The 12,124-nt window shown below is 44.2% G+C and overlaps 1 protein-coding gene and 1 long non-coding RNA gene across 3 annotated transcripts in view; one reads left to right on the forward strand and one right to left on the reverse strand.

Moving 5' to 3' along the window:
* Nucleotides 1-12,124, reverse strand: part of LOC132538121 (uncharacterized) — a 350,189-nt gene that overhangs the window by 58,298 nt on the left and 279,767 nt on the right. The window lies entirely within an intron of this gene.
* Nucleotides 1,337-12,080, forward strand: M6PR (mannose-6-phosphate receptor, cation dependent). Of its 2 annotated transcripts, XM_007537631.3 has the most exons (7): nucleotides 1,341-1,507; nucleotides 5,767-5,946; nucleotides 6,809-6,975; nucleotides 8,281-8,390; nucleotides 8,652-8,782; nucleotides 10,106-10,232; nucleotides 10,595-10,853. In XM_007537631.3, exons 2-7 carry the CDS (start codon nucleotides 5,768-5,770, stop codon nucleotides 10,715-10,717), a joined length of 837 nt encoding a protein of 278 aa, XP_007537693.1. In that variant the 5' UTR covers nucleotides 1,341-1,507; nucleotide 5,767; the 3' UTR covers nucleotides 10,718-10,853. The 2 variants fall into 2 exon arrangements, with proteins under 2 accessions (XP_060046095.1, XP_007537693.1); XM_060190112.1 differs by lacking the exon at nucleotides 10,106-10,232 and having other exon boundaries at nucleotides 1,337-1,507; nucleotides 10,595-12,080.

Here is a 12,124-nt window from a genome sequence, read left to right on the forward strand (position 1 = left end):
GGAGTCAGGGAGTCAGGCGGTAGTGCAGTGGGTTAAGCGCATGTGATGCAAAGCGCAAGGACCCGCCTAGGGATGCAGGTTGGAGCCCTGGCTCCCCACGTGCAGGGGAGTCACTTCACAAGTGGTGAAGCAGATCTTCAGGTGTCTTTCTCTCCCCCTCTGTGTCTCCCCTCCTCTCTCCATTTCTCTCTGTTCTATCCAACAACAATGACATCAATAACAACAATAATAACTACAACAATAAAGCAATAAGGGCAACAAAAGGGAATAAATGAAATATTTTTTTTAAAAAAAGAAAAAAAATTATACTCAACTCATATTTGTGAACTTGGGACAACTACTGCAGTTTCCAATGGAGGGAATCGCGATACAGAATTCTAGTGGTGGGAATGGTATGGAACTGTACCCCGTTACCTTGTAATTTTGTAAATCAATATTAAATCACACACACAAAATCCAGTCCCTGTCCGTAAACAGGATAAGGGAGAGGTAGAGAAGAGCAATTTCAAAGTCAAGGTCGATTGAAAGCAAATTCAAGCTTGGAAGGAGCCACAAACAAGGAGCTCATTAGTAATAACGGGAGGCCAATTGTGAGGCGGGTGACAGCAGGCAATCACCGGAAGTTCAAGAGTTCATTAGCCAAATCTAAGGAGTAGGACTTCAAGGAGCGGCTAATTAAGCAAGACAAATGGGGAACTGCAAAGCGTCTTAGCAGCAAAGAGCAAAGGCACAAAGACCGGCACGGAGTTGCCCGGTCCAGGAACAGCACAGTGGAGTGAGCAGGGATTGCAGAAGCAGCCTTTGATGAATGAGCACGGCGAGGAATGATAAATGTTAACAATAGCCAGGTGCCCCGTGGAGCCGCACTATGGAAAGAGAATGAGAACAAAGGTGCTAACCGGACGATCACAGCCCGGTTGCTCTCCACAGTCATCCTGAGACTCAGGCCTGCAGACGGCGAAACAGCGACCCTCGCAGGAGGCTGATGACCTTGGGGAGGCAGCAGGAGGCCGCGACCAAGCGTGAGAACTACAATTCCCACTTAGTCGTAGAGACGTGTGTCATTTCCGTTTCCGCCCGTCCGTGGGCCCCGCGCGTAACCCCGCGTGACAAGGGAGTCGGAGTCGGGTGGGGGCGCCCAACAGAGGCACGAGTGTGCACCCCAAGCGAGAGCCAAAGAGGTGGAACCAAACTTGAAATTCTCCTTGATGATTGGAATAGAGGGGTCTGGGACTGGCCAATCAGCATCCAGGACTCTCGGGAGCCTGGGAAGGGGACAGAGTGAAATGGTGCTGTGGTCACATGCCGCGGGGTCTGGTGGGAGGGACAGATGCCCGGTGCTTCCTGTTTCCGGTTCCCAGAGCGCTGCACAGCGAGGCGTCGTGGGGAGCCCAGTGCTCGGACACGCGCTCTGGGACCGGGCTGTGCGCCTCGCCCTGTCGCCTGGCCCCTGACACCGCTTCCCGCGGGGCCCCCGAGCACTGGCCCCGGTCCTCGCCCGGGACAGGTGAGTGTGCGGGGCGTGCACATACCTTGGAAACCCGAGGCCATGGAGCTGAGTCTCTCCCCTACCAGGGGCTCGAACCAGAAACCAGCGGAGGGAGCCCGAGAGTAGAGTCCTTGAACAGATGGGGGTCGGGGGGAAATCAGAGGTGGTGTTTGCAAAGGGTAAGCCCCAAGGCACAGGCTTCATTAGCGATGTCAGACAGCCGCTTGCAGAAGCCTCGTGTGTTTGCATGTGTGTGTGTGTGGGGGGGGGGGGTGTTGAGCATCGTTTTGGAGACCAGGACCCTAAAAAGTTGGAACGTGGGGTGACCAGGCTAAAGGAGGATTTTCTAGAGCTCCGGAGGAGGTGCGAGGACGATGGCGAGTTGGGAGGGAAGAGACGTCACCAGTGGGGGGACTGTCGGTTCCCGGGGGGCGGCACCCGAGGGACCCGCAGACTCGCCTGGGACGGGTCGAAAGTGGACTCGCCGTCGAAAAGGGGAACAAACCCCGTATTCATCTCGAAAGGGGGTGAAGAAGTGAGGGCTGCAGAAGCCCAGTGGTTTCAAATGAGCCCAATTCCATTCCTTTATTATTATTATTATTATTATTTATTTTAAGTGAGAGAAAAACCAGAGCACTGTTCAGAGATCTCAGAGCCTCAGGCATGAGAGTCTTTTGCAGTACCATGATGCTGTCACCCCAGCCCCTTCTTTCTTTTTTCTGACCTTCCTACCATGAGAAAAAGGACCAGAGCTCTACTCAGCTGGGGGTGGGGGAGTGGTACCTGGGATGTCAAGTGTGAGAGTCTGTGTGCTCCCGGGCTGCGCTGTCTTCCCCAGCCTAGCTTCCTGATGCCTGGCTTCATCTTGGGCCATCCCAAGAAAGGAAATTTTCCCTGCCATTATCCAATAGATCTGTTATAGAATAAGAAAGTTGGAGGGCCGGAGAGATAGCATTATGATTATGTAAACAGATTTCATGCCTGAGGCTCTTGAGGTCCTACATTCAATCGCCAGCACCACCATAAACCAGTTGGTCAGTGCTCTGGGGGGGGGGAAGAAAAGGAACGAAAGGAATAGAATAAGAAACTTGATACGAATCTATCAAGATGATAAAGACTGGGTGGGGAGATACCATAATGGTTATGCAAAGAGACTCTCATACCTGGGCCTTCGATGTCCCTGCACCGCCACAAGCCAGAGCTGAGCAGTGCTCTGGTTTAAAAAAAAAAAATCCTGCCTCTTATTTCCAAAACATCTGAACGAATCTTTGCATCTTAAGTAACTTAAGGTGACTGACTATCCTGCTCTTGCCTGCATACTTTTCCTCAGATGTTGTCTAGCAAAAACCTCTGTGCCACATGTGATACATGTTGCCCTCACTAACTTCACACGAGCTTGTTACTTGTTATATGACAAGTCAGTATATGAGCAGTTGTACAGTTTCCTCATCTGTAAAGTGGGCAGAAACATATTTTTCTGGGGTGTGAAGATAGCATAATCTAAAAAGCATGTCAGAACATATGCCACTGAGTCAAAAAGGAGCACAGACACGCTATACACTTAAGCAGGAAAGAGAAAGGGGGTTTGTTCTCATCCTCCCGGTGTCCACTGATAAGCAAATGAAAGCGGCTCTACTCTTCTGCGAGGGTCTTTGTTCTAATTTGGGGAAAGAAATCAACCCTTAACAGATAAGGAACTCACTTAGAGGCCAAGTTAAGTCATGAGAGCATATAAGAAAATGGCATGTTAAGTCAGTCTAGTAAAAGGCTTCCCATCCCTTATTGACTCAGTTGGTCAAGTGTTGTTGAGCAATGAGTTCCATTTAGGGAAGATGGGAATTTGAGGTCTGACTTCTTCCACCTACCTCCTCTGCAGTCATCTCTGTGACCAGTCACTTCCCTTTATTTCTAGGTTTGTTAAAAAGAAAGCAAAGTTTGGACAGCAGACTTTCAGCACCCTAAAATGTGACCAGAAAGGAGATGCACAAGTAGTGGTTTGATGTAGAGACCAGGAGCTCTACTGGCTTGGTCTCAGTTTCTTGGCTCTAAAATTGGGCGGATCATTGTATTGTGAGAGTGAAAGCATGTTATGTCCTTACAGCATTGCCTGGTAGAGGGCAAGCACTCTGTACTTCCTTTGGTTTGAGTGCCTTAAATTGGTAGTGGGAGCTCCACACCTTATGACCTACTGTAATTATTGTGCGTACAGAAAGTAATGTAGTGAATTGTTTGTCAGACACAAAGTCAAGGAGACAACTTCCCAGGCATTTGCTGCCTGCTGGGAGTGTGAGAAACAAAGGGAAGCAGAAGTTTGTTCAAGAGAGTAAAGAAAATTCATTCAGGGCACAGAGCTTCCATTTCCCCGTGTTTCACCTTGATGTTCTAAGAGTCTGATTGGGGGCGAGTGGATCAGCGTGAAAAGGAATAAAGGTTATTTAGGGAGGTAGATTGTGTTGTATACTGAAGTGTAAGGTCTTGAGTTGAGACCCTGACAATACCTATGCCAGAATGATGCTCTGGTATGTTCACCCTTGCTCCCCACCCTCTTTCTTATTAATATATGTGTGTGTGTGTGTGTGTGTGTGTGTGTGTGTGTGTGTATGCACTGGTTTAGACTTATGAAGTATATAAAGAGAAATACTCGAAAGAATTAAATCTAGCAGGAAAATTAAAGGGGCTGCTATTAAACTAACAAATAGCAATGACCTAAAGGATTAGTGAGTCCCAGCAAGGGAAAATCAGTGTGTCTTGAATATGAAAGTGAATTAGAGAAAATTAAGTGAGTATAGGAAAGAGAACTGTTTCTATTCTTGGTACAGTGGAATTGGTGGTATAGTGGTGAGCATAGCTGCCTTCCATTCTTGGGACAAACAACAGGAGATTATGAGAGAGAGAAAACACCAAAGTATCGCTGACAGTTTGATGCTGAGGATCAAATTCAGAACCTTGTGCTTTCAATACCAAGGCTTTATCCATTGTGCCATCTCCTGGGCCACAATAAATGTGAAGTTTTTTTTTTTTTTTTTTTTTTGCCCTTGTTTTATTGTTGTAGCTATTGTTGTTCTTGATGTCATTGTTGTTGAATAGGACAGAGAGAAATGGAGAGAGGAGGGAAAGACAGGGGGGAGAGAAAGATAGACACTTGCAGATTTGCTTCGCCACCTGTGAAGTGACCCCTGCAGGTGGGGAGCCGGGGGCTTGAACCGGTATCCTTATGCCGGTCCTTGCGCTTGCACAATAAATGTGAAGTAAGTGATATTACTATGTTTCTATCCAGCAATCTTATGCAGGATATAAACAAAAAACTACTGAATGCTTCTTAATGAGAAGTTAGGGCTGGGGCCAGGTAGTGGCGCACCTGGTGAGTGCATATGTTATAATGCGCAAGGACCCAGGTTCAAGCCCCCAGTCCCCACCTGCAGGGGGAAAGCTTTTTGAGTGGTGAGGCAGGGCTGCAGGTGTCTCTTTCTCTCTCTCCCTCTCTCTGTCTCTCTGTTTCTCTCTTTCTCTCTCTCTCTTTCCTCCTTCCCTCTCGCTTTCTACCTTTTTCTAGCTAATAAATAAAGAAAATTTAAAGAAGTCAGGGCCCAAAGTAGTCAAGTATCTTTCTCTTACTTAGCTGAATAAACACATAAATTGAAAGGGTAAGGAGGAAGAGAAAGTGAGGCACCAGCAATACTACTTCACTCGTGAAGATTTCCCACTACAAGTGGGGACTGGAGGCTTGAACCAAAGTCCTTGTGCTTGATAACGTGCACTCAACTGAGTGTGCCACAGCCTTGCTCCTCAAGCATCTTTTTCCATTTTACATCTATCTTATTTTCCAACTAAATCTGATCAGGTATTAAGTTGTAATTTGGGTTAGTCAGTATTTATAAAGTAGTGTTAAACTTCAAATAAGAAACTTTTAATCTTTTCACAGTGAAGAGGCAATTGTGTTTCCACCCACACTTCAGTAATTCTTTTTTCTCTCCCCCTCCCCTTATTTTTATTTGTTTTGTTTTTAGATTAGTTTATTCACTGCAACACCTCCCAGGCCACTCTGTATCTCTTCTGATCTAGGAGTTAAAAATGATTTACGTACGAATTAGACTGAAAGTTATGTATAGATGTTCCCTGATGTGGGTGTTCTTAGCACAGATATTAAAACGTATTTGCTGCACATGCTAAGGAATTCCATGCTTCCTGCATAATGGAAATATCATTCATTGTAAGCTTATATGTATTTATCTTTTTTTTTTTTTTCCTCTCTTGGTTCTCCCCTCCTTTCCCAAAAGGATGTTCCCTATCTACAACTTCTGGCGGAGCAGACTTCTGCTGCTGCTACTCTTGGCTGTAGCGGTGAGGGAATCGTGGCAGGCAGAAGAAAAAACATGTGACTTGGTAGGGGACAAGGGGAAAGAGTCCGAGAATGAACTGGCTCTGGTGAAGAGACTGAAGCCACTGTTTAACAAAAGGTAAAGAAGAACCTGAGAAGGCTTAAGCAAGTAACTTCATGAAAGTACTTTTTCCACATACTTTCGACGTTAACAGCTGAGTATTGAAGGAAGACGTGTATTATAATGAACTCCTGGGAAATTATTCTAATCTGAGCCTTGATAATATCAAACAATAACTGTTAACAGTGCTGGTATATTCTGAGAAATATGACAGTTTTGTAGCCATCACAGAATATGTTTATTTTCCAACACTGCTTCTCTTTTTCACTGCCACAGCAATTTAGGATGTGGTCTTGCAGAGGAATTGAGTCCTGGGTGACTTCTTATTCCTTTAGCCATGTGTGCTATGCTGGGGGTTTTGAGTTCACTGTTTCATACATCATCTATACTCAAGAGTGTGCATGCCTATATCTGATACTGTTGTGTGCAGCACTTTATAATTAACAAATAAATGTAGTTAGGCCTATAGATGTCCTGACAAGTGTCAGGAATCTCTTGAGTAAATAAATTTGAAAATGGTCTTTAAGGAACTAGGGAGTATCCCATGAATAGACCTTTATCCATTAGAGTGTAGTAGCAAACAGCTTAGCATAGTGGAGAGTAGATACTTTGGAAACAGCTATCTTGGTTGATGTGCTCTAATTAGTCATGACCAATTCAGGGCTGTGTGTGCCTTATACTTCAGCAAGATTATTTATGGTTACATTTAGCCATAGCGTCATTTAAGTCAGGTAAACATACTTTTGTTGATAGAAGAGAGGCTCTTCTTCCAGAGGTTGATGATAATTCTCCTGGGGGTCGGGTGGTAGTGCAGCGGGTTAAGCGCACATAATAAGCGATAATAATTCTCCTCATCCTTCTTCATCCTCCTTTCTTACAGCTTTGAGAGCACTGTGGGCCAGGGCCCAGACACATACATCTACAAGTTCCGGGTGTGTCAAGAAGCCAGCAATCGCACCTCTGGGGCCGGCCTGGTGCAGATCAACAAAAGTACTGGGAAGGAGACTGTAGTAGGAAGATTCAATGAGACTCATATTTTCAATGGAAGTAAGAATCCTTGTTGATTGATTAGTTGGTTGCAAGTGAGCTCTCTACCTATCTTGGATGTCAGCCTTTCCTGGTCTCTTCACTATACCAGACTGTGTTTTGGTACACCTGAGACTACAAATCACAGCATAACCAACTGAGTCCCCTGTCAGCACTGGAACAAGACACAGGACACTTAAGTATCTGTTTTAAAATCAGTGAGAAGTTTATGTAAAAAAGGTTCTAGCTAGAATTTATAACCTAGAGTCCTTTTATTCATACAAATACATTGTATTTTCATTCTAGAGCTAAAAATACATATCACTACAATTTCTTCTCAGATTAATCAAGCTTTGCTGGTTACATTTCAAGAGGTCAGGCTTTTTTTTTTTTTTTTTTTTTGCAAACCAGTCTACAAAGCTTTCTCCGTTAGCAAGATATTTCTTGAAAGACATAAAATCCTATTTCTGGAAAGTGGTCTAGTTCCCACCCTTAAACTAAATTATCCAGTGTATTTATTTTTGCTTCTGTAATAAAATTAAAATGTCACATTGTTTGTGGATAGGGGTCAGATGAGTGGGTTTGTAGCCCAACTCACCATACTTACTTGTAATAGAACTTTGAAAAATTCCATCATTATTTTGACTTGGAATTTTTTTTAATTTTATTAATGAGAATGGTAAGAGAGAGAGAGAGCCAGATATCACCCTGTACATGTGCTGCTGGGGATTGAACTCGGGATTTCATGCTTGAGACTCCAGTGCTTTATCCACTGCATCGCCTTCCAAGCCATTTAACTCGGTTTTCTTATATGCGTAATTGAAAGAATGCTTATCTTACTCACCTAAAGTGATTTTTGAGTCAGATATTTTACAAGTAAATAAATAAATTAATTGCAGAAGAAATGCCTGCCAATCTCAAAAAAAAAATCATGTTAAATTTTCTGTGGCTAATTCTAAACCTTCAACAGGCGTTTCTCCTTCTTATGTAGTAGTAATTATATGTAGAACCTCTTCTTTTGATCTTAGCAGGTGTTCAGAAAATGTAGTCTTCATTAAGATGGATCATAATTATTTTGACACTATCAGTTGCCAGTGGATAATGAAGATGATTCTTCTATGAGTATTTGATTCTTAATTGTCTTACGAAGTGAACCCAAAGCTGTTAGAATTTGATCTTGGTATTTCCAGTTTACGAACTTCATCCTGATAAGGGTTCTTTTCATTAAAAACAGTTTCATTAAAGCCTGTTCCAACCTGCCAGACTGCCCAGATCTGCCTCTGCTTCCCCTCTCCCCCCAGCTCCATTTTCCTTGTCCCTCCTCAGGTAATTGGATCATGCTGATCTATAAAGGGGGTGATGAATATGACAACCACTGTGGCAGGGAGCAACGCCGTGCAGTGGTGATGATCTCCTGCAACAGACACACCCTAGCGGTGAGGCATCCTAGTGGGGGTACTGAGAGAGGAAAGACTGGCTGGAGGTGGGCGCGTCCTTGCAGGGAGGGCGGGGACCACTAGGATCAGTCTCAGGGATGGGAAAGGGAAAGCCCACTCAGTTTCCCTCCCTGAGTTTAGATAGATACCTACTTCCCGGCATGCATTGGAAATGTTTTTTGGATTTTGTGGATTTCTCTTTTTTTAGACAGCAAAAGAACACACTTCACCCATAAATATATTCTGTCCTCTCGTTATCAGGACAATTTTAACCCTGTGTCTGAAGAGCGAGGTAAAGTCCAAGATTGTTTCTACCTCTTTGAGATGGACAGCAGCCTGGCCTGTGCCCCAGAGATTTCCCACCTCAGTGTTGGCGCTATCTTACTTGTCACGTGAGTACTTTTCCTCATCAACTCTTCTTACCCACCTCCTTTTTATTTATTTATGAGAAAGATAGGAAGAGAGAGCGAACCAGACATAACTCTGGTATATGTGCTGCCAGGGATTGAACTCAGGATCTCATACTTGAGAGTCCCAGTGCTTTCTTTATCCATTGCGCCACCTCCTGGACCACATCCCACCTCCTTTTTTATTTGGTATAATATGCAAAAAATGTGTGTGGGTCTGTGTATATTATACTGTAATTGAAGTCTGAAAACCTTGATATCCTGACTATTGCAAATTGAGAAAATTGAGGTTTAAAGTTCTGTCCCCAGTAAATATTTGCATCTAGAAGGACCCCAACCCCCTTTGCTATAGGGCTTGAGTTTTTGTTGGGTTTGCTTGGTATATGTTTTTGCATATATCATGTGACATTGGGTTGAAAAAGTTAGAGCACTGCTTCAGTACATTTGGTGCGAGGTTGAATTGGTAGCCTCAGGCACACAAGTGCCTGACACACAAGTGCACTGTAGTTGACTTCCCTCCCCAGTCACAGCTGGGCAGTCATCCCATTAGATCATTAGGAGGGGATGGGGTAGAAAAGATGGATCTTACAGCAGATGTTGAATATTCTTGACTGTAAGTCAAAAATCACATACTCTGCCATATGCTTTTTTTCCTTGAGTTTTTTGCTTTTCTCAGACAACACTCTTGATTTTTCAAAGAAGCTACCACCCCCACCCCACATCATTAAACATTACTCTCCTTTATTATATTTATGGTACACAGCATGGGAAATAGCTAATAATGAATACAGAAATTATTGTGTCTTGAGTCTGTCCTTAAGTTTTGTTGTTTGTTTTTTACCAGCACACTGCTTGGCTCCAGCTTATGGTGATGCCAGGTATTGAAACCTGAGCCCTCCAAGCCTCAGGCATGAAAGTCATTATGCAGAACCATTATGCTGGCTCCCCAGCCCTGTCCTTTAGATTCTTTGCTATTATTTTCCTTCCAGGGTTATTGCTAGGGCTTGGGGCCTGCACTACGAATCCACTGCTCCTGGAGGCTATTTTTTCCCTTTTGTTGCCTTGTTTGTTGTTGTACTTACTGTTATTGCTGTTGTTGGATAGGACAGGGAGAAATCAAGAGAGGGGGAAAGCTAGACACCTGCAGACCTGCTTCACTGCTTGTGAAGCAACGGGGGGGGGGGGGGGGGGGCGAACCAGGATTCCTACGCCAGTCCATCTGCTTTGTGCCATGTGCGCTTAACCCACTGTGCTAACCGCCCAGCCCCCACCCTTTAGATTCTAAGAATAAATGTTCTTCCTTGACAGGTTTGCATCACTGGTGGCTATCTATATCATCGGGGGGTTTCTCTACCAGCGACTGGTGGTGGGAGCCAAAGGAATGGAGCAGTTTCCACACTTAGCCTTCTGGCAGGATCTTGGCAACTTGATAGCTGTAAGTAATGGGGCAGGTAGTGTCTATATACATACAGCCTGCCTACAAGGTTGAATGACTAGCCAGCCATCCTGGTTTCCCCAGACTAAGACTTCTGAGACACAGGATTGATAAAGCCACGTAAGTCTCAGCGAGTCAAGATGGTCAGTCATCTAAGTCCTGAGTAGTAAGAAGCATAGACCTAGGGATTTGTTAATTGGAATTTTGTCCATTTCTGTTTAATTCAGTTTGAGCCAATTCTTGAGCTATTCTCTTCAGTCCTAGAGAGAACTACTGCTTGCGAAATTCATAAACCATCCATGAATGTACCTTACTTAAAAGCTATTGTGAATTCACACCTTCATTTTTTTCTCCCCATACAGGATGGTTGTGACTTTGTGTGCCGTTCTAAACCCCGAAATGTGCCTGCTGCTTACCGTGGTGTGGGGGATGACCAGCTGGGGGAGGAGTCAGAAGAAAGGGATGATCACTTACTGCCAATGTGATTGTGATTGCACTCTGAACGGCCCGCCTTTTCTAGCCCCCCCCCCCCCAAACCAAAGCAGACTCAGCCAGATTTCTTATGCAGCCTCTGCTCGTCTCATCTCACCCTTAGTTTTGCTTTTGCTTTCAATTTACATCCCTTCCCTCTGTTCCCCATTTTGCTTGTCCTCTAGAGATAAACATGAGATGCAGCACAGAAGCAGGGCCTTTGAAGGCAGAGGCTGTCGTGCCACCGCTTAGAATCTGAAGGTACAGGTACTACAGTAGCTATAGTGAGCAAAAGGCTTTGGCAGGGTCCTTGGCCCTTTCTCTTTAAAAACTTTTTCACAGATTTTTGACACTGGACTTCCTTAATTAAAAAGAAAGCAAAGAAACATACTTTATACAAAGCTTGACTGCTTTCATGCTGTTCCTCTGCCTTGCAGTAGAATCCATAGAATCTGGATATAGTTTCTTACTGCTTGGAACTACTTTGCAGTGAGAACGTGGTTACAATCCAAGTACTGCCCTTTGGTCTGAGTCTATAGAGATGCAGACCTGCTCTTCCCACTGCTGGAATTATGATGGGAAAATATAAAACTTCCCAGTTGTAGGACTACAAAATACCACCAATCTTTTTACTGGCATTAAGAGATTTCACAGTTGGAATTGGGCCCTGGATTGTGTGGTCATTAGTCCTTGTGTAGCCAAGATGCCTAATCTAGTTCAGGTCTATGGGAAGGGAACCTGAAATCTCTGTGGGAAATCTGTTTACTTGGTAGTGATATCTCTCGGGGGCTTGCTTCTCCCACTTGCTTCTGTTACTCCTGAGACATTTCTTCTACCAGTATTTCTAAACATGTTGCACTTTCTTCGCTAGTGTGTCTTTTTTACTTACCACCCCTAATCTTCAGGAAAGGGAAGCAGAAAGTGGGGTGTCTTGTTGCTCCGCTGTCCCCTGATCTGGTGCGGGAGGCAGCTGCACCTGCCCCTCCTTCTGGCTCAGGGAAGTATCTTCTTGCCCACGTTTACATGGCAAGAGGTTTTTAATCTGATGTTCCCACCTTTCCACTGAAATCTGGCCTGATCTTTCTGTAACAGTGAACCCCTGGGTCATTGAAGAGGAAATAACACAGCACCACTGGACTTGAATGATGGAATCAATAGGCAGGGGCCTTTTATATGCTTTTAGAAAAGAAAATGAAATTATTTCATTTTGGACTCTTTAAATACTATTTGAATGATTTTTTTTTTTCTAAGCAGGGAAATAATGTTATAAAAAGCATCTTTGTTATTTGCATCCCTTGCCCATACTGGTGTTTTAAGAACACAAGGAAAAGAACCTACATTTTTTTGTATAAAAACACATAAAAGATTAAAAACAAAGTATGTTGGCCTAGTCATTTGTGATAAAGAAGGTATAAACGCTG

Source organism: Erinaceus europaeus, chromosome 4, assembly GCF_950295315.1.
Source record: "Erinaceus europaeus chromosome 4, mEriEur2.1, whole genome shotgun sequence".
Taxonomy (NCBI): Eukaryota; Metazoa; Chordata; class Mammalia; order Eulipotyphla; family Erinaceidae; genus Erinaceus; species Erinaceus europaeus.